This window comes from Bombus huntii, chromosome 4 (assembly GCF_024542735.1).
Source record: "Bombus huntii isolate Logan2020A chromosome 4, iyBomHunt1.1, whole genome shotgun sequence".
NCBI lineage: Eukaryota > Metazoa > Arthropoda > Insecta > Hymenoptera > Apidae > Bombus > Bombus huntii.
In genome coordinates, this window is record NC_066241.1 from 12,606,950 (window position 1) to 12,630,682 (window position 23,733).

The 23,733-nt window shown below is 34.7% G+C and overlaps 1 protein-coding gene across 1 annotated transcript in view; it reads left to right on the top strand.

Annotated features, from left to right (window-relative positions):
• The window catches only part of LOC126864953 (cell adhesion molecule Dscam2), a 308,574-nt gene that overhangs the window by 243,083 nt on the left and 41,758 nt on the right, over positions 1-23,733 (top strand). The window contains exons 6-7 of the mRNA XM_050616895.1: positions 9,231-9,373; positions 22,887-23,051. Coding sequence (XP_050472852.1) covers positions 9,231-9,373; positions 22,887-23,051 — 308 coding nt within the window. The remainder of the gene's footprint in view (positions 1-9,230; positions 9,374-22,886; positions 23,052-23,733) is intronic.

Consider the following 23,733-nt stretch of genomic DNA (forward strand, 5'->3'; position numbering starts at 1 on the left):
TTTCATTAGCACTGCTATGAAACTCTATCGTCATGATTACATTAGCAAAGTTTGAAACAAATCTGACAATATATATAGAAATTACAGGATAATTCACTGAAATAAAAATGTACTAAAAATAGTACTAAATGTATTAAATATAATTGGCAAAGATTACAAAAATATTTAAACAGTCAATTATCCATATCCGTATACGATATCCATTAAATTGTGTTAATGAACTGCGATATTCTGTGACACTGTATTTAACGCTTATATTATAGTTTAATATATAGTTTAATATATGTATAGTAAAATAGCTATTCGTGCTAGATACTAGTTTCTTACTAAATATATCTTAGCAATAAATATCTTGTAATTTCTAAATACATACAACTTCAAGTTGGATTCAGATTCGACCAATATAATCGTGACAGTAATATAATCATTACAGTGCTAATGAAGTTTCGAAACGTTCTATACAACATGTACAGTATAAACATAAATGTTTCCTGTGGTAAAGATATGGATAAGATAATAATTTGTAAACTAATGACACCTGTTGACTAAATAATATCAATAATAAATCAAAATCAATCAATCAATAAATAATAATAAATAATAAATACATCAATAATAATGTAATAAATAATATCTGTCTATATGGAATAAATTAATTATTGCTAACATAACAATATATTACTACTAATCTTCAGACAATTAAATTAAAATTTTGGAGAATTTTCACTACAGTGCACCTTCTTCATTGCAGATGATAACCATTTTAGGTGATAAACTTATAATTAAATACAAAAATTAAACAATTACAAACGCACAAATACAACTTAGTTGAATATACGAGTAAACTAACGAACAATCAACAACACAACAATATTCTATATGTCCGATTTGTATAGAAATTTTGCTGAGAAACACGCATGAAGAGAATAGATTTTCATCGACGCGGCATAGCTTCCGATAATAGCGTTTCCACTATCGCTGGCCTGTTATAAGATCCGCATTTTTGGCTGAAAATTCACGATTTGTAAGAGTTTTCGACACGATAGAGAGAGTCTAAGCGGATTAGAGTGCCGGGATTTAGAAGTTGCGAGCTGCTGTAAATTGCGGGAGTTTCGGACACGGCGGAATTACGGCGTCCCGTGAAAAAATACAGCTGCAACGACGGCACAAAACATAATTAGGAAGTTCAATTACTGATATCAGACGGGGGAAAGTAATCAAAAGGAACTTCTCCGTTTGTTTTTCGCGGTTTTCTCGTTTGTTGTACTTTACAGACTTGTTTAATATCGTTTATCGAAAATAGTTGAGGCACTGTACGAACATAGTTTCACCATGAAAAATTTCAAGAATGTGAGAACCTAAATTTTACTGCCAACGTCATGATCTAAAATATCATTTTATTATTTCAGAACATTTAAAGTATATTTTTAAAATATAGAATAATATCCGAGAGTTTTAGAGAATTATTCAATGTTGAAAATAAGGCTTGAGATGATCAAAATGTCCTGAAATATCGTTTTACTATTTTCAATTGCTGAAAATATTCCGTATGTTTTAAAGCGATATTAAAATAGAATGGTTGAAATGTAATTGAAATGAAATTATCTTCAGTTCTCAATTATTTAACGTATTATTTCTGTGTAATTCCAAATATTATTTACGTATAATTATTTCATTTTCGAAACAAAGAATAAGATAATTCGAGCGTGATAAAATTTCACAGTGAAAGAACTCCTTTGTTCCGTGTAATTTAATTCAAAATTGTTATTATTTTCTACACAGTACGCTACATCAAACGCGATATTAATCAATCTATTTAATTAATTATCGTACTGTTATACTTATTTGCACGAACATACAACGTATTCCATTTACCAAATCAAGCATTGTTCTATTATACTTGTCTGATCATGTGTCATCCTATTATACTTGTTCAATTACATTACGGTTATACACTAATTATCTAATTAGATATACAGCGATACCCTCCAAAACTCATAGTTCTCTGTTCTAGAACCATTCGTTAATTAAACATTACTAATATCATATTTCAAGGTAAGTTTATTAAACGTTTGGTGTTCTATTAATCTGAAGATTCTACTGTAAATGCTTTTGTTGTGTAGGCACATGAACTTGAACTGTTTTCCGGAATGTATTCCAAGATAAAACGCGTGCAAATCGCGTGAGGTTAATATAATTGGAAATTTGATGCCACACGTCCGGCAATATCGTAAACGTGGCACCTGGACAAGCCATTTCCTCTCGGTAATTGAAATGTTCCTTATCCAATGGTCGTCCAGTAAGTTTGTCCGCAAGCAGACGTCCCACAGGAAAGCGTAGCCTCCCGCTCGACCTCGTTTCGATAACACCCTTATCGCACATTAATGAACTTTTAACCAACGAGTGATCTTATAAATGAAAAAAAAAGAAACGGATTATCTTTCAAGAAGTTGCTAGAATTCTAATCAGGTCTGTAACTCAGTTCCGTTTTTCTTAATCCTTTATTTAATTGCAATTTGATCATTTTGTTTTTCTAACTTTCTTTAATTGGGAGATCTAACTTCTTCGTTTTCGAGTTCTATTTTCTTCGGTAAACTCAAGTTTCATATATCGTGGATCTTAATTTTTAAATAAGTCAAATATTTCAAATTCTGATTTCTATGTAACAGACAGCTGAAAAATCTATATCCAAATTCTAATTTCAGAATCTGCAGTTTTAATACCGGATTTTGCTACTTCTTTTCATTAATGTTTCTTATTCTTATTTGTTCCTCTGTAATAGCAATTTTATCACTCACACCTTATTTTCAAATTATACTTTAACTTTAACTTTCTGTCTCATACAATGTAACTTTGCAAGCTCTCGTTCTTCGACCTAATTGTACGATACGCTGTCCTGCACAAAAACATCTTCGAATTCCAGAAGAATCAATAAACCCCTCTTTTAAAAAACACAATTCGAAAGCATACTTAAGACATAATATATAAAATGCTTCAAATATTTAGAGTATCGTAAAACACTTTCGCTTTATTCGCTGATTCTTCAACCTCAAATATTCCATTGAAGACTGCTCAGCTTGTAAAAACCATCTTTTGTTCCTCGTCAAGGCTACGCGATCTAATTGCCCCTGAAGCCTGGCAGAAAGCTTTACTTTCGCCCTTCTCATACTCCAGACGCATCGATCAGAAGCAAATCAGAGCCAAAACAGAAACAGGCACAGTCTTGAACCAGTCGAACATTCAGCAGTCGAAACTTTGTATCAGTTGGAAGCCGCAAGAGAAGCTGGAAGAATTCAAAGCAAAAGCAACCCCTTTCGACTTGCGATTCGACATTCATCCGCAAAACATTCCTCTTTGCTGTTCGATTCTCGGTTTTCAGTAATTCAGACGTCGAGCTTTCTGTTCATTTTGCATCCGACGAAAATTCACTGCCGGCGGTGTTGGTGTTTCGATACACGTCGATCGATTAAAGACGCGAGAGGAAACAGCTGGAGGCTGTTTTTCGTTTGCAGAAGATAAAGCAACCGGAGGAGGAATTGCTGGAATAAATGTAACGACGCGCGCGCGAAAGAGGATGCAGGGATGGAAATGATGAAGATGAAAGGTGAAAAAGGGAGGGTGGAATGAATAAAATAGTGAGACGAAGAATTGATAAATTGGAATCAAACTGGTAGTGAAAGGTTGGGGAATAAAAATGAGAGGCAAAGAGATAATGGTGCAAATATTTGTCAGAGATTACGAAATAAATAAAATATGCATCTTTTATATTAACTAATCGTTAGATAAACATTTTATATTGAAATTGTAGTACGTTAAATGTAAATAAAATACATTTAGAAAAAGTATAAACAAAATTGAAGGAAACGGATGAAGTAAGTAAAAGAAAATATAAAAGTCTTTTACGGTAAAAGGTTCAAGTTTAAACAAACATGCAGTTTGAAAATTTTAATAAATGAGATAAATACAGATAGATAAACGTAGAGAACCTTACGGGAAATGGTATTTGAATCATTCAGACGTAAATTCAATTTTGAAATTATGCGGGAAGCGTTAATGAAAATAACCAGTCATTTTTCTCAATGTATATAGCATACAGTCAAGTATTTAATAAAAACGAATACTCGCATCATTGAAATATAAATTGCACTTAAAATGATGCAGTAAATTCTACGCTGTTTTTCGCAGTTGTGTTGATAAAAGAAGCACCCTCTTCTTGAATATTCCAGTTCTTCGAATGGAAAAGGAAATTGAAGGAAAGATTGAAAATAAGGTATAATTGAAACCTAATGACGAATAGACGAGAAACAATTAAAGTGAAAGTCAAAGAGATTGTACAATGTACAGTATAAAAGAAACGTAATGTTGATCGTCGATAAAAGGTAGAAACTGAAAATTTCAAAGGAAATGTTACATAATAAACAATAAAAGTATGTAAAGGGTATCCACAGAAAAGGAAAGAAACATAAATATGAATACACGAGAAACAAATGACACGAGTGATGTGGAAACACGAAATCAAGAACTAAAGCCAGTGCAGCATAAAGGAATAACACCTATAAAATCATTCATACAAAAGTAACGCGAACAACGAGCTACCTGGAAACTGGAAACAGGTTTCTGCCATTTCGAGTTTTCGCTCGAATAACCCCTTTCTTTGCTATATTTTTTCGTTTTGTTTCCCTTTTTTCTTCATTTATCTCTAAATTTTGATATTATTAGATGTTTCTTTCTCTGTTTTAGAATTTAACTTTCCTCCTACGTAGCTTATTAAAAGACTAACATATTATTTAAACTGTCAATATTGATATTTGCAAAAATTTACTGTGATAGTGTGTACTACTATTTGCTAGAATATAAATGTCATGGTTATCCAACAAAATTATAGTATTTATTAAAAATATTACAATTCACAAATCTTTTTTTATTTTCCTGGAATAATAACAAATGCGTGATTTTTTATTAAATACTCTCAATACTCAAAGAATATTAGTTGAATAATAAAAGAAAGCAAATCTTTTCAATACCAAATACTTGAATTGTTAGTAATTTTCTATTTCCATTTTTTCTACTATTTCTAATAACTTTTCGTCTCAACAAATTCGTTTCTATTATAACTTTCTATTGGCGCCTGGTTCCTTGAAAAAACGTACGTCTATTAATCGCGTCATTCTTTTAGCGAACCGAAAATGTTGCATTTTCTGGCTTTCGTATCTTCATTCGTGTGTTATTATTTTGGAATTTCGTAAATCCTACGAAATTATCTGAAACAAATGTGATTCGTGAAATGGCTCGTGACAAATAAAGGATCGACATCATCAGATAATTATATTTCAACATTTTACAATAGTCAGCAGGATGTATGATCAAGAGTCAGTTAGCTCGAAATGGGACATTCGCGTTCGCAGGCGCAGCTTGGAAAATCTGTTGATGACACTCGACACGCGGAAAAAGTGTGGATGACAAGCGTGTGCTAGTTGTACTGTGCGATATGCTGCGTACAAGTGGAGGACATAAGCAAATGTTCATCCGCTTAATATATTCTTCAACACTTTCTGAAATTGCACGTATGCAACGATTTTCACATCCGATTCAACATTTCTTTCCACTATTATTTATATATTTGAAGGGTCGATGGGAAAAGAGGAAAATATCATGTCATGAATTTAACAAATTTTAGAGTTTAACAGATTTTCGTATATCCCTGTGTATGTGATGCTTACCACTGGCTATGTTGCTGTATTAATTTGAATTAAAATTTGCTAAGTTCTAAAGCAGTTGGAAGACATTGAGATATGCAACATATTTTTGATCTTTTACAACTTAACCTTTTATGCATATATTACTTAAAATTATAGATAGAAATTGAAAATAATGCAGAATAAAAAAATAATGAAATGTTTTATTTTAATATAATATTTATTGAATTATATCTAATATTATATTGAGAAATAAATGTTTGTTTTCTGGGAAATGCTAAAACTTGACATTTCCCATTGATTTGTAGAAACTTTGATTCTCGAATAATAATTGCAATTAGTAGATTATTACTAGAATTATTAGATATTAGCGTAGGTACTATATACTAGGTTATTAAATTATATATTAGTACACCACATTGTGACTGAAACATGACACTTTCTCATTTCTGATCCCCGTTTGTAGTTCCATAAATGATCCGATCCACTTGAATAAATTTGTCTCACGTGTGACGTTATTTGCCTTCGACACAACCTGTTTACGACCAGGTAGATATTTGTATAGTTAACTAAATCAACAGAGCATATATAGCATCATAGAGAGATAATGTTAATCCTGCCATAGCATCTTGTATATTAATACGACCTCCACTAATAACACATTTAATTAGGATTAATTACACAATATATACATATTTAGCTATAAAATTGCGTAACTTTTACCTCGCAAAACATTTAACTCGTATATTACCATCGTAATACACTGGCATTGAATTCCAAAAATTCATATCTAAAAATATATCACACTGTTATTCTCTTTTATATCTTACAAACATGTTATTATTTCCATAAACAATAAAGAACTATCAAGATCAAACTATCGCAAAACGGTGCATAATGGAATAATAAAATAGAGTTATCGGTAGAGGACATTATCGGTAAGATAAGTAGAATTGGAATGTACATGGTCAAACAAGTAAAATAGAGCTCTACAGAATGCTGCAGTAGAATAGGTCAGTAAATGGAGTCATTCTACTATCCTCCAATATGCAGTAAACATAATACAGGTAGAACACTAACCTTCTCTGAGTAGAAAATCGATCAGAGTAGATAATAGCCGATCAATAGAATTTGTTAAACAAATTTAAAGCGAAACTGGTCAGAAGATTAAAACAAACGATCCAGTTCAATAGCATACGGTTGCATTAAACTAGACAAGTAGAATAGGTGTAAATATTGTCCGACACAATATCTAATCAGACAACGGCAACAGTAACGTGTTTTATCAAACAACTGTTACCCGATTGTGTAAGTAATCAGTACAAGTAGGTTACGTAAGCGATTAAGTAGTATGGTTCGGTGTGTAGTTAAACAAGTAGTATAGCCGAAAGCTTTGTCAGCCGGCTATCATAACCTGGAACGTAACCGCATTGTACGGGCGTACACGAACGCGTGTAATTACGCAGTGAATACAGAACGGTTTCTAATAACGCAGGTAGCATAAGACAACTCGGACATCTGACGAGAAACAATATTAACTTTAACGTGTTGAGAAAAACCTATTTTAGAAGTATCTTGTTTGTAGCGCAGTAAATGAAGGTATTTGTTATGTTGATGCTTTGGAATAATATTTTGCATCGTAATATATTACAATTTTTACAATATTCCAATCTTTAAGAATTGAATGTTGAAAGGATCTATTTTGAAAGCATTATATTTGTAGCGTAAAAAATGAAGATCCTCGCTATAACTAGATTTTGGAATAATGTCATGCATCATACTGCATTATGTTACAATTTTTACGATATATCGGTATTTAAAAATTATTTGTTTCATTAAGAAGATCTTATACGTATATCATAGAGAATGAAGCTTTTTGCTGTACAAAGGAAAATTTCATTTCACACGAAGAGAAGAATTTCGTTGCATAGAGAAATTTCCAATTTTTCAACTCTTCAAAATCGAAAGATTTCATCGTGGCGATATATTTATACTGAAGACGAAAGATATATTTGTTATAATTCTAGTTTGCAATAATATTTTCGAAGATTATCAAATATTTTACCGAAGATAGATCTTCGTAATAATAGTAATTAAAGAGTAATATGCGGATATCTAACGAAATATCCCAGTCAATCCAAATTAATTTCAATTTTGAAATCCTAAATTCCTTCAAAGAACTGAAAAGCTTCGTGATGATCCCACGTGTAACGAGACGAACAGAAACTAGCTGCTAGTTTGACCTCTCGAAGAATCGATATCGCGACACAGTTAGACCTTTTTGGCCATTTTTAGCTATGCTATTATGACGTGAATCCTGAATGTTTCATCTCGTTTGCGGTTAACTCGATTCGTTGATCGACCTACGGAACGTTTTCTATTGCAGCTCGAAAGATACTCGGCTTTTATGTTATGCACATACATTAGCGACAATTTATCGCTTACGGGAAGGACATTCGTTTATATGGACGTGCGCGCTTTTCACGATGCGTCTGCAGAACGACTTTTTCTTTACTGATAGAAGAAGAAATTAAAATGTCGATCGACGCGAGCGCGATTTGTGCACAGGCTTAACGAATCTTGACAAAATGACTATAAATGGAACAGATTAGAAGGAAACATAGGGTTAGAGGGGAATAAAAATTCAATTATACAGCGTTTATTCATAGATTTTGGTAATACTAGATTTCGAACTGATACTTTATTGTTATTGAAACTGAAACTTAATCTTATCATTTGTATATTGTATTTGGATTGTAACCATTTGCCTAGCGTAATTGATTACGTAAGAATTTTATTGGTTTACGTACAGAAGAGTAAACATATCAAGTAAAAGATAACTATTTTTGATAATATAATCGAGTGAAATAAAATTTGGGATTGAAACTCGAAGAATTGAATATTCTAAAAATGTGGCAAATTCTTAAAACCGGATACAATCAACATAAAACTCTAAATAATACCATCAGATTTCCTAGAATTTAATATATTTCCATAATTTAATTTCATTGCGCTGTATAAAAATTCTTAGGATGCAAGAAACTTGTATAAAGGATGCAAAAAAATGTTTTAAACGGTATTAAAAAATGAAACTTTTAAATAATTTCTCTGAATCTCGCAAACCAAATGACTGAATAATTAAATAAAAAGACATTGTGTACATGAATTGTAAAGAATCAACGCAACACTCTAAATAGTACCGTTTAATTCCTTATAATTTAATCTGAAACACACTCTATTCAATGCAACATTAGAATTTCTCTCGTTTATTCGCATATTTCAATTACTCTCGAACCACGTATTTTCTTCTGCAATTTTAAAAGCTTTCCTGGGCGAATTAATAAAAGGCATTTGCTCGTGAGAGTGTCGGTGGTAAAAAGGCAGAATGGTAAAAGGAAGCTAAAAATGGGCGAATTTATATCGCGAAATGGTAACGCCAGTAATGGAACCTGGGCGAAGACGTTAGAATTCTAGCTTCTTCGTTTCTCTCTCCTTTTTTTTTCTTCCTCTTTCATTCTTTTTCCATTGTTTCAGACAGCTGCTCGGGAACGGCACCCTCTACTTTCCGCCATTTCTGGCGCAGGACTTTCGGGCGGAAGTGCACAACGCTAGGTACAGGTGTCGTGCAACCAGTTCCGTTGGAACCGTGCTTTCCAGGGAAGTTACTCTTCGTGCTGGTGAGTTTGTTATACTTTTGGTAAAATTTAAAAAGTCGGCTGATCGAATTTCTAACTCGTAATGTGACATTCAGTTTATAAATGAAGACCACAGACAGGAGAAATATGATGAGTGCGTTTTTATTGATTTTCTCAGTTTTACGTCGCACGATAGCTAAAATTTTAAGTATTTTATTAACATGAAATAGTCGATACATATTTTTTGAAAATAGGTGATAAATTCACAATGTATTTTTTAAGAAACGAATAATGCTTGTTAACATAATTATATATTAACGGTTTATAAGAAAGAACGGACCAATATGAATGATATTATATTCATAAATATGTAAATGTACGAATGTATGTCTGTAGAGATAAATAAATATTGACAATTTATACATGTATAAATCTTTAATGCTAATTTGATCTTTTTCAAATGTACAAGAGGAGAACAAAGACACATATTTAATCTAAAAATCAAATGCAAATTACATTTCGAGATTACTCTTCCATAAGATGTGACTCATCGTGTTTTTCGCTTATGGTCGTCAAATTGTCTCATAAAACCAGTGCAATGACTTAATACTGGAACAAACGACGAGTATAAAGACGAAATAAAATTCTTAGTAATACAATAAAAATGTTAAGACATATAGACAATGTGTATAATATAAAGGAAGAAACAATTCCATATACAACTAAAAATTGTAGCCAATAACAAAATCTAACGCTCAAATGAAATTTAAATAAATATAAAAGAAATATAAATATACTAAATTGCATGCATTCGTCTATAATTTCATTCCAATTAATACTGATGAAGCTGAATCGAAGCTATGGTATATTTTTTAGTCGGTTGAAATGGCAACAAATAAGGGGCTTAACGAATAATTAAAAGATTCTGGTTGCGTCGCCTTTTATTCAGTTCCGCGGGGTGGCCGAGTAAAGGGCAACGCGTTAATAACATAAAAATAGCGGAAAATATAGCGAGGGAAAATCTCTATCCGTATTTCTGCATTTATGGACAGAAGTCTCATTATCGTGTTCCAGTGCGGTGCTCATTAATTACTATGTTTTTTTCCACCGATGTCCCAGCATCGGAAGGGGAACGTTCACGCAGGATGCTGTATAGAAACGGTACACATATACACGATATATTGAGAAAATAATAATTGCGACTTTAACCTGAAATTTATTATTAAAAACTTCTTCGCTCTCTCTGTGTAGATGGTGATTTATTCGAGTCTTATATGTTATATCTTCCATATGCTTCTTGGAAATATGAAGTAATAAAAATATACTATATAATATAAGGATATTGTATGGAAATATTCTGTTTTTTATATATTCTTCAAGCTATTAGGTTGTCCCAAAAGTTTCTTTCGTTTCATAAGGTGATAATAGATGAACGACAATCTCTGTTCTACATTATTTTACTGAATTAGATATTACTGATTAGATTTTACTGAATTAGAATTTTGTTATATTTCTATTATTACGTTCGTGCATAATTCAATAAACTAATATAAAACAAAAAACATTGTACGTCTATTGTTTCCTTATAAAACGAAAGAAACTTCTCGGACCACCTAATACTAAATTAAGGAGTAACCGTTATATAAAAGAAATATTAGAAACAATTAAACAGTCCAGTGTAGGATTCAGGATAGGACAAAATTACTTGACGACAAAATTGTGTAACAATAAATTATTCTTGCTATATATAATTATTCTGTTCTGCAAGCAGCTAAATTATAAAGCAAACGATGAAACTATCACTAAAAATAATAGTCGAATGCTACTGAGAATATCTACAACGAAGAATAGTGAACAGTAATCTTGTACTATAAATAATAAGAAGTAATAATCTGCAAACAAAATTGCATAAAGACCCTTCGTTCTTCTTATATTGTTCAATCTACAAAACTGAAGGACAAACGATGAAAAAAGAACACTGAAAATAATAATCGAATATTCACTATACAGGATAGAGACTAGTGAATTTTTGAAAAGAAAACTGCACAAAAATACCCCATCTCGTCTTCCATTCTTCGAATGACAAATGCTGAAACTTAAAAGAGAAACACTAAAAGTAATAATTCCCTAGCCAGAACAGAGCCTAATAATTTTTGAAAAGGAAACTGCACAAAAATACCCCATCTCGTCTTCCATTCTTCGAATAACAAATGCTGAAACTTAAAAGAAAAACACTAAAAGTAATAATTCCCTGTCCAGAACAGAGCCTAATAATTTTTGAAAAGGAAACTGCACAAAAATACCCCATCTCGTCTTCCATTCTTCGAATAACAAATGCTGAAACTTAAAAGAGAAACACTAAAAGTAATAATTCCCTGTCCAGAACAGAGCCTAATAATTTTTGAAAAGGAAACTGCACAAAAATACCCCATCTCGTCTTCCATTCTTCGAATAACAAATGCTGAAACTTAAAAGAGGAACACTAAAAATAATAATTCCCTGTCCAGAACAGAGCCTAATAATGTTTGAAAAGGAAACTGCACAAAAGTATCGCGTGCCGTCTTGCATTCCCCGAACTGTACGGTACAAACGACGAATACACGTCAAAAATTATAATCATATATTCATTATTTAGAAATTGTTAAGAGAAATTATTTAGAAGGGAACTGCACAAAGGTAGCTCGTGTTATCTTTCATTCTGCAAGCTACAGAACCTAAAACATAAATCGCGAAAGGAGCACTAAAAGGTGGTCTTGTACCCATCGATACGTTTCCACGGAGCGTTGCGTGAGCACAATAAACGTCAATTACAGTAGAGAACGTCGCCTTTGGAACGTGACTGGTCGCCGGAAACGGCAGAAAGTTGCTGAAGATCCCATTATGCCGGAAACGCGGCCCGCGTTTTCACCGAGACATCGCCGAGTAAATACCGGAGGGAAAACGCCAATGAAAGCCGTTAAATTGTATCGAAGCAAGTTCGATTTGAACAAACGACCAGACAGAGAAGGAAAGAGGCCAGAGGAAAGATGGAAATAGGAAAAAAGAAGCGAAAGAAGAAAACAGAAGAAACGTCTGGGGAACGTCGTTTGAGAGAACATGGGACAAAGGTTGGTCCGGTACCATGAGCTTTACGTGAGCCACCATTTAAATGGCTGATTTTATGCCGACCAACGCGTATAGCAAGCTACGTGCTTTCGCCTACCGTGGATAGCACGTGTACACCGTGCAACCGAAATTAGAAGAAAATTTCGAATCCTTCCATTTAACTTGCCTTCGATTCGTTCCGTTGCTTTTTTAATGCGATCTCGTCGACACACTGTTTTACTTTCGCGTAGACGAGTTCTTTCTCTACGTTTAGCCCATTTTTAGGTGGATTTCTGTTTGATTAGGAGAAAAGAAAATTAACGTTGATGAAGGTTTTTTCGTTTGGAACTTTAAGGTTTAAGTAGGCAATATAATAGAGTAGATGTGCGTGATTTTTGCTTTTTCTAAGTTAGGTTACTTTATTTTCATTTTCCAGACATTCCTTGAAATTATGATATATAAGCATAATTTGAAATACGTAATTTTACGAATACTTGCCTTGTGAAAGTTTTTTCATATGCGACAGCCTAATATTTACGAATAGGATTCTCCCTCGAATTTACTGTTTGATAAAAAAAAAATAAAAAAAGGATAATACCCTAACTTAAAGAAGGAAGAGCAAGAAGCTCCCAAATTAAAATCTTACTTAGAATGAAAGCTAACTCGAACTAGATTGCCCTTTTCCTAATACTTACGAATAAAACTTACGATCAATGATCGCCTTAACTTAAAACCAACAAATATAATTATAAAAGTATTTTGAAGAAAATAATTTGCAGAAGCAAGTATATTGGAGAAAGGTCGTTGACATTCCTTTTTTTTATTTAAAGATATCAACCTCGTTGACAGTCCTCCGCTACTACAACTTATTAATCCAGTCTTCGTGTTGATTTTCTAATAAGTGATCTTAAATTTTGCGACTTCATCATTAGATATGCAATTATGCAATTACGTAAATTACATTTCTAACCGTTCCAAATTCTTCTCTGATTCTTCCTATAAATTCAGACAATCAACTCTGCAGTTATTTAATTGTGAATCAATTATCATTAGACTGCGGATTTTTATACAGTTTTATATTTTTATGAATCTAAATAGGAGTTTCATGTACTAAATATTATAATGAATATTTTATTTTGAATATTTTATATACTTGATATACTATATCTGTTATATATGTTATATATTGCACACATACACTTTTGCACGTTATATGCATTGAATGCATTTTGATACCTTCAAATTTCCTATAAATACATAAATATAAAAATCTGCAGTCTAGTTAATTTTTCTTTTCTACGTATACATATGTATATGCAACATACGTACAATTATAACTACTGTGTTCTTTTTTCGTAACAAAGGTTTAATGCTTGTCAATTACCAAATAGACAAATTTTCGAAGGAGAGACGTAATGACAGTAAATTCGGCCAACTTCTCAAGACGAAGGTGGAGGAGCGTGTATCGATTGGTCGGTTTTTCGTCTGGGGAAGTTCGTAAGTCGCGGCCGTCAGCGGCAACAGAAAATTCTTCTTTCTACTTTACGTCGAGACATCCCCCTCTGGGGAACTGCGAGAAAGTTCTCCGACAGGAAACGCGAGCGTATACGGGCCAGCCAATTTGACCAGTTGGTAGAGGAAAAAAAAGGGAATAAACTGGAGAAGAATTCGAAAGTCAAATCCTACGATCCTCACCGTACGATTTCCCCTTTCTTAGCTTCATCCTTCGTTCGTAAGTCGGTCACTTCGCGAAGAGTTCTCGAACATGAATCGTCCGACTTGCACGTGTTCCGGCTGTTCTCCATTAATGCTGTTTATTAGATCGAAGAACGAGAATAGAAGAGTTTACTTTGATCGCGTCTTCGACTAATATCCCATGAGTTTCGTCTCGTTTCGAGGATTTAGCTGTTTAGATTAGAATTTTTCGTAAAGGCAAAGACAGATTTATCAATTCCACTGTTTATTAATTTCTTTATTTCGTTCCATAAATACCTACACAATTAATATTCAACTCTCAACGAAGAAAGAAAGAAATATAAATTTATGTATAGTTACATGAATTCATTTAGACGATGATATAAGATGAGAATAGATATAAATATGATGCAAGAAGATGATACAAATGATGATAAATTGCAAGGTAAATATAGGAAACTGTGTTCGTAGTGTCATTATTCTTCTGTACTTTTCACTTTATGGAATTGGTCAATGCGACATTTGATCGTCTATTGAAGGTAGGATTTAAGAAATTATATTTTAAGTTTAAACATAAAATCAAACAAATATAAACGGCATCCCAAATATCAGTATTTAAATCTTTGAACGAGAAACATCATTTTTAAAAATATGCCTATCTGTCGATAAAAATACTTTTAAAAAGTATATAAAAATATACAAGTTCGCCAATGTTCGTTTACGTTGATCAACTATACCAACGTAAATATCTAAAGCATTTAAAAAATGAACATAAATAACATTTTCCGTTCAAAAAAGAAAAAAAATTAGTTCTTAAAGATATCTACTATTCTCCAAATTAGCACAAAGTACAGACTCCTTCAACTCATCTCAAAGTAGGACTTCCAATTAAACGCTATTGAATGCTGCTTAATCCCATGAAAGATGCAACAATAACAATCGAATTATCATGAATTCGCCAAGAATTTCCGCCAAATTTACTCTCAAAGTCCTCCCACGCTGTTCCCCCGTCCCACCGTGAAAACTCAACGTTTTCCGGTGGTAACAAGTCTGCCGACTAATAAACGACGCGACTTTCCTCTCTTCTTAAACGTAATTACCGCCTGGCAAGAGAAAAAAGGAGAACGAAGGGAAAAAGACGGAAGAGAAGACGCGACAAGGGGGCAACGGAAAAGACGTTGAACGTAAACGATCATAGAAGCCAGATCTATGAGACGCGGCGTTAATTAAACCTCGTTACATCGGACTTTCTACGAACTTCGTCGTTAACAAGCTGCCGTCGAATCGAAATCTTCGATAATCTCTCGAACGTCTTGGACCGTTCGAGCCTTCAGCGTTTCGTAATAAATCCACCCTTTAAAAGCAGATTGCCAAAGAGGATTTCGAAAAGAAGTGGCTCGTTATCAACCACTCTGTTTCGCTCGGCATCACCCTTTCACCAGGCTTCTCGTCGAAACCTAACCTTCGCGTAGACTTACGCAGAACTTATGACTTAGGGAAACCTGCCAAAAAAGTCTGGCAACTTCCTTTTACGTAAGAGAGTCCCCTAGACCCACGCACAGTTTCCCCGACTTCTTGCAGCCCGGCAGAAAAACACAGGAGAGGAACGTTTAGCTTAGGTCGACAGAGACGGGGCAGAGCTTCCTGGAAAAGGCACCGTTCATTAAAATGTGTTCCAGCCGGCGGTAATTACGCGTTTAATTATTTAAACGAGTGACCCGGCATTCAGCAAGATTTCATCCCCACCTCTGCTCTTCCGCGTTTCATCCCCACCTCTGCTCTTCCGCGTTTCATCCCCATTTCGATTCCCTCCCTCTGGTTAAACTCTACTCTCTCTCTCTCTCTCTCTCTCTCTCTCTCTCTCTCGCTAGCTCTTTAGTTTGTGAAAGTAGCGTTTTCGTTTCTTGTCTCGATAATATCAGAGAGGACTCGCCATCTTCATTCAATCTTCCTACCCTTTTCTCTGTTTCTTTCCACGTTTCCGCTGTAGAAAGAGGGGTGGTAAAAGGGTGGGCAGAAGGGTTGCCTCGCGATGCTTGGACGTTAGGCCTGGTCCTCTGTATTTCTCGTGTCTTTCTCCTTCCGTTTTTCAAGCTCAAGCTTTTCAACTCTGCGCCTTTTCAACCTCAACATGTACCATTTCCGTCCCGTTTCCGGTTCGTACATCTGTGTCGCGCTTCAAGATAGAGACAGACGTACTTGAGGATGTTGCAGCGTCTTCTACAGGCCAGATCCGACGCGGATACCGCGAATGAAACGGTTAATTGGTCGTGAAGGGGACACTGGGATATATTCGCCGAGCTATTCGCTTGCAATTCGAGCAGTTTGCGTTTCGTGCCGCGGTTCCGGATAAGAGAAACTGCTGCGCGCGTTAATTATCGCTGCCTCATCAGATGGAAGGATAGCGGACAATGTGAGACAAAGTTTAGGGGAGGAGTTGCAAGTTCTCGTGTGCGGATATTATTAATTTTGTCGCTTCTGTAGCGAGTGAAAGGAAAATTGATCGTTTTTGGTGAAATTCTTAAGATATAAAGGCAGGGGATTATTTCTAAACGTAGTTTAATTAATTAAGAATTTGTTTAGAAGCTAGTTTAAAAAAGGAAATTGTTTTCTTTTGAATTGTAGGATATACAGATTCTGTATTTCGATAAGAATTAATTTTCAGCTAATTTAAAGAAGAAATTCATTTTGTTCTTGTTTTCTTCTTGGGTTCTGATATGAAAAAGATTTCGACAACTAATTCTTAAATTCTTCCTTCTTCCTCCTATTAATACAATTTTAATATCTTTGAACAGCTTATTGTTGCATTTTATTATGAGATAAAGCTTGTTATATCATTTTTTTTATACTATTAAATTACAATTTTGTACAAACGAAAAGTAATTTTATATGATCTCTCTAGCAAACTTAAATAAAATAAAATATTCGACTATAATGGAAATAATTAGAATTCGACTTCTCGAATCCTTGCTCCCGCGATAAATAACAAGATTCCCAAACAAAAATCCTTATTTTCTAAAACAATCCTTTATAAGCCCAACAAACATCAACCGTATTGTCCATCGTGAAAAGTACAAGAAAGTAAATAATTTGACATAATCGCTGCAATAGGTGCAAGTAAAGAATTTCTCAATTGCTTGTTCTCGCAACGAACAAGTGCAACATTTTCAAGTTTCCAAAACAACCTCTTCAAACCACCAAACACCAATCGTATCATTAATCATAAACGTCAATCACAAAGCTAGAAAAGAAGTACCGTTGCATGAAATTGAGAGAAACGAGAAGAACACTCATCGCACCTGGAAAAATCAAACTAACCGCAAGAAGGAACACACGATTAAAGAGGAGGGATGCAAGCTGATTTCCACGTGTTCCTTGCTCTCTTCTCGATGCACGGTATCGCTGGAATGAAAGGGCCGAGATACAGAGGTGAGGCCTGGACCCGGCTGAAAAGCGATGAGGAATTTATCTGAAATGACATCGGCTCGACCCTCGTCGTCCGCCAAAGGACTTGTTCCCGAGAAGAGCTGCATTGTCTGGAGAAAAAAGGGGAGCCGTTTCTCTTCTCTTTCTCTCTCTGTTTCCTTCTACGTGCTTTTCTTTTTCTCTCCGGCCAACTTGGCGCGAGTTTCTCGTAAGGGCATCCCAGGAAGCGCTCGTGCCGCGCCACTTCCGATGATGACCTCCGACAGCGACTACGAAGCATCGTGCACCAAGAACGAATGGATCATTAATTGATCCTGAGATGAATCGAGAAATGGTTTTTATTTTGATTCGTCGTTTGTTTGGAATTTTTGGTTTCTCCTTTCCTCTGTTTTTCTTCTTTTTTTAAGAGATTTTTAACGTCGCGTCAATCGTCAATTAAAAAGGTTAATTATTATCCAACTTCCAGTTACGTGAAATCAGTGAACAACAAATGATTCACGGTTATTACTATTTTTCACTGGATCACGGGATATAAATTGGCGGATCAGATTTGGAGATTAATTTGGACAATTCTGAGACTGTTTAATATTACTGTTTGTTATAAATTTCGTTTTTAAAGAGTGGCTGATAAAGTATCGGTGCATTAATTGGCTAATTTTCTAACAAGGCTTGCACTGATTTAGTGTTTAATCTTTCTAAAACTGTCTTTGGAGTTGTAGAGAAATTTGTCTTTCGTTTGTCGTCAACAATAGAATCTCATGTTCAACTTGGTATCCAAAAGTTTATAACGAAACAAGAACCCAATAATTTGAACAATAAAATAATTAAATACGTAATTCAACGACTTGAACGACAAAATATCAGAAAGAAAGACATCATCAAAAATAAACAACAAATTCTCGTCTTCAATTATGTCAAAGAATTATCCTCATAATTACGTCAAGCACCATCGAATGAGTAATAATAATTTCAACGATACAGTATCTACATAAAGAAGTTAACAAAAATATTTGACAATGTTTCCAATTGAAGATTCAGCGGATGATCTGTCTGTCCTCAACAGATTACGTCAATCTAACCGAGAGAAATCGAGGCGTTGCAGGCTGCGCCACGATATCGAGGGAACGTGAATCGAAAAGAAACTTAATCCTGGGGTTGGCTGCGAATCCACGGGAAATATCGTTGCCCGGTTCGCTGGAGATCTGCGCATATTGGCCTCGTTTGCACGTTTCGTTTCGTTTTCCTCCCCTTCGACGGAATTTGATCGTTATCCAGGTATTTGCCAGCTCCAGTCACGGGGCGTTCTCCAAGTGGCTTCCTAATTTTTCACGTCTCCAAAAAGCAATCGACTCGACGTTTCCTCGAATTTTCTTCTTTTATATTCGAATATTTTCTAGCTCCTTCCGTTCCACTAAATCTTTCTATGAAACATTCTGTCTCTGGATATTTGCTTAATTTTTTTTACGACACCAGGAAGTAATTGACTCGATATTTCCTCGAACTTTCTTCTTTTATATCCAAAATTTTCTAGCTTCTTCGGTTTCAAATTTTTTTACAACACACTCTACTTTCTTCATTTTTCATATCTCCAAAATGCAATTGGACGCCTCCTCGAATTTCCTTTTTTCCACCGTTTTCTGTCCACTCTCGTGCTATCCAATTTTTCTGTGATGGACACGTTCTCCTTTTTTAACATTTCATAAAGACGAACGATGGGACTGTCAGTAGTTCTATTTAAATGCCTCTGATGTTTCGCCGAATTTTCATTTTCCTTGCTCCATATATAGCAACATGAAACAATGGGAAAGAACACAAAATACTACTCAACTAGAAATTTCAATTTGTCCCAAATATCCGCCATACTTAAAAAGAAATACAAAATAACACCAAATACTGTCCAATTTGTAACTTATTGTAACAGTGTAATTGTCAATTAATTCCATTAACCATAGAAGAAGAAGAAGAAGCCTAGTAGAATTTAGAATCGAAATAACATTGTATTAAACGTAAAACTGAAATTGTCATGCAGGTGACAGACAAGTGCCTTGTCCGGACGTATTGAATTAACACTATGAACTGAATCTAATTCGTTTAAACGACGTTGTTCACTGTCGAGCAACAGCGTTTTCCTTGGATGGAAAGCGAGGAAAAGAGAGCCGGGTTATTGCAAAATTTTCGAATGTCAGAAGCAGGGAAGGAGTGACTTAAACGCGTTACGTTTAATACTTAAATTGTGCCTCCGAAATGAGACGCGTAACAGCGTGACGCCCAGGCTGACAGTGCTATTAAGAGCAATATCGTAGCTACCTGTCAGATCTGGGAATAAATGGAGCGGCGACGGAACTGCTGGAGCTGAAAACGAATTTCCGGATGCGACGCTAATCTTATCTCCGCTACGGAATTTACCTCGACAAACGTCCTCCTTTCTTTTCACCGAGGAAACTCGAACGAGACCGTGAACGTGAAAATGGTAATAATCGAGAATCATTTGTTGTTCAATGATTTCACGTAACTGGAAGTTGGATAATAATTAACCTTTAGCTGGTATCGTCGAGTGATATAATTTAATGTATAGAATTCAAATCAGGCTATTTAATTTCAGATTGGTTGGATTTGTCTCCTTTAATTTATCATCTCAAGCTATAAGATAAATGTCACTAATATTATTATTATATATTAAATACAGATTAAAGAGAACTCTAAAATCATATGATTTAATCGAAATTATTATCGTCGATATACATAGCGATATGTGCGATCTTTTCGAAATATACAAGTCCACTAAATATATATCCTGTGGCTTCTATGTACAGGCTCGCATTAATATTCCGGCACCATGGTGTGCGCAGAATTATTATTGCATAAGTTTGTATCTGATAATTAACGCATTATTGACGATACACCGTGAAATAAACTTTACTCCAGTTTCTACATAAAAAAGAATGAAAATCGTCTCCAGTCAACAACTAAATTAATCAGTCCTTAATATATTAATACAAATAATTGGACAAATATTTTACTTGTCCAATGCATATACTTTTTCTAAATAAAAAATGATAAGCTAAATCATTTTTAAACTGTATGGAATATCCGAGTTAAATTAAATTAATACGGATCACTGTATATTTTTGAATTTCTTTCAAATTTTATCAATATAACCGTGATAATCGGGTCTCACTGCAGTTGTAATTAATGAAACTCTAAAAATACTTCCATGGACGATTGTATCTTATCTCGATACATAACTCTCGATAAATTCGCTCAAACAACTTTATCGTGTAAACGATTGTAGCGAAAGGAGATTGGAACACGGGAATGAAAGATTTCGATCCACTACTTTATCGATTTAACAGCGGAATCGCGAGCGTAATGGCATTGCGGGGGTGGTAACGTCTTCCCGGGATGTTTCGTCGATTTTTACTCTGAGAATTTTCCGTGTCGGGTCGGAAACGGATGTCACGTCCATCCGCGTGATTTATAGCTCCTGCATCGGTATTCGAACGAAACGTGTCGGTAAACAACGTGGAGCTCTGTGAAAAATCCTCGTCCGGAAGGGGATTTATGTAAATAGCGGATGGGCGAAAACGACTGTCGCGATTCTTTCTTTTGGATCGTGTGGATAGAACGACAAGCGTACTTGATTGTTCTATTTTGTTTCAGGGTAATAATTTACGATAGTTTTATGAGAATTGATCCTTGCAATAGATTATTTCTCTACATTCTCGTAAATCTCAACAATGACTTCAGCTGTGAATCGAAGTATTTTTCGAGCATCGCTGAGGTGATTTTTGATTGAAGATTTTTAGTATTTATTTTAATATGGCTACATTGTAGCATTAGATAAAAATGAATCGCGATATTTTATTAGAAAATATCTTTTACAAGCAGGAGATTATATTTGGCTATTAGAGAAGATCGTTGTTGTAACTCAAAAAAGATAGAGAATATTACTGCAATATAATTATGAAGGTTCAAACGCAAAGTCTTGTTAAATAATCTTATAATAATGTAACAGATGAAAGATATGAAGTAGGATTTGAAATAACTAATGCTCGACTAACATTTGAAAGATATTATTTGAAATATACAAATTAGAGAAAAAACTTTATTTTAAAGCATTGTTTAAAGCATTAATTATCAATCAGAAACTTGCTACCCAATGTACAAAACGACTTCGCGATTGGATTCGAAACTTCGAAACGTACAAAGAAACAAACAAAAATCTGTGCCTTCGAAAAGCAAAGACCTTTACAAGTTCGCGTAACTTTAATCCACTCAAGAGAATCCCGACAAAACGCACTCGAAAACAAATCGATAACTCACCCCTTACCATAAACTCAGTTTGGAAGTCTCCGATTCCTAAAGAATGAGGAATCTACAACCCCAAACTTGTCAAACTTCCCTTTCATCTCCTCTTAATCCACGCAAACAGCAGCGCAAACATCTGCAGCAACATTTTTTCCATCCTTCTCCTTAAGGGATGAAACTTTTTAAACGTAAAGCTCAGAGAAAAACGAAGGAAAGATGGAGAAAAAGGAAAGTTTAATGAAGCATTGGGTAACTACGCTTTGTCAAGTCTGGTTATCAAGTTTGTATTAATAATTGTTCGTTTCGACTCGTTGCTGGAAAGTACGAGTATCAGTCGTTTGAAAACGTGAAGTTACATTGGGAGAAACGAGTCATACGCAATTCAGTAAAATATTAACTCTGCGTTGTCTTAAAATTTGTCTTCAATTTCGCTACGAACAGCTTAATAGTTCTAATTTGGAGCTTCTGTTCGAATTTTAACCCTTCCGCTTCGGGCGCCACTTATAGGCACCCGCGAGATGACCTGTGGGTCCGGCACTCCGTATATCCGGCATCCAAATGATGCATATACAAGTGCTATCTATAGTCAATAATATATTTTTTCGTTATCGGCAGAACATCTTCTGTTGATTTATTGACATATTGGATTAATCATTTCTTAAAGATACTCATTGTTGAAACAACATCAAAAGGTTTCACGCAATATATTTCAAACATCTAAACGATCGTGTACTGTTTCATGCTAAAAAATCTATTAAATCCATTGACAGTGAAACGATATTTCATATACGGTTCTTATAAGAATTATTGTTATTTAAGACTTAGGAAAACGTATATACAGCAACCACGCACACTGTGCGTATTTCTGGCGCGCGTTTCCGTTCAGTGACAGTACTTCGGCGGACTGGACTGCCGAATCGAAAGGATTAATATCGACGATAATTTAATTAAACGTTAATTCTGCGCTGTCTTTAAATTTTTTCGTCAATTTCGCTACGAATAGCTTAAAAGTTCTAATTTGGAGTTTGTGCTCGAATTTCAGTGTTGACGGTACCTGGGTATGATGTAAGGGTGAACAGGTCTCCGGTGGTGGAGGGATGCAACGCGGTTTTGTCTTGCACGGCAAGAGAAGACGTGAAGGAACATCTGACAGTCACCTCCTGGTTTCGCGACGATGCCATTCTTCTACCTGGAAGCACGGACACGGGTGAGTGTCAACGTTCTTTAAAAGTATATTTATGCTTTCCTTCATATGTTTATATGTTTCATGTTTGTTAGAGAAGCTTCGTTTTTGTTACACTTGTTACTAGGTGCCTTTGGTAGCTTACAGTTTTACAGCTTTGCGTCCGGATGATACGGTTTTTTTGAACGATTCAATAATTCTGTCGAATTATCAACGCCCACACATTTCTATATTTCACGTCGCACGTTCAGCTCTCAATATATACGAATTAGTGGATTCAATGAATTGTGTAATAGCTGTTACTATAATAGCTAATTCACACTACGGCGAACCGTTCACTTGTCGATTCAATTGTTTATTTGTGTAATTGCACATTTACTTATCCGTGCATTCGGTGACACCACCGATTCGCTCGCTTTCGACATTTGATTTTGTCGATGGTATAAAGTGGACAATAAAACCGAATCGGTCGATACGTTTTTTTTTTTTTTTTATCGTATTTATGGAAGAGTTATAGAGGAGAGTGTACACGAACCGTGGAGAATGGCAGAAATAAATACAGAATTTTGTCATCATGTTAGCAAAGTAAAGGTGCGCTGTATGACGTAGAAGGATATACGCGTACAAAGAATAAAAATTCGAAAGAAATAGAATGGAGGAGGAAACGTATCTGATTAAAAGAAGATTTTAATTTTGTTAAACCTCT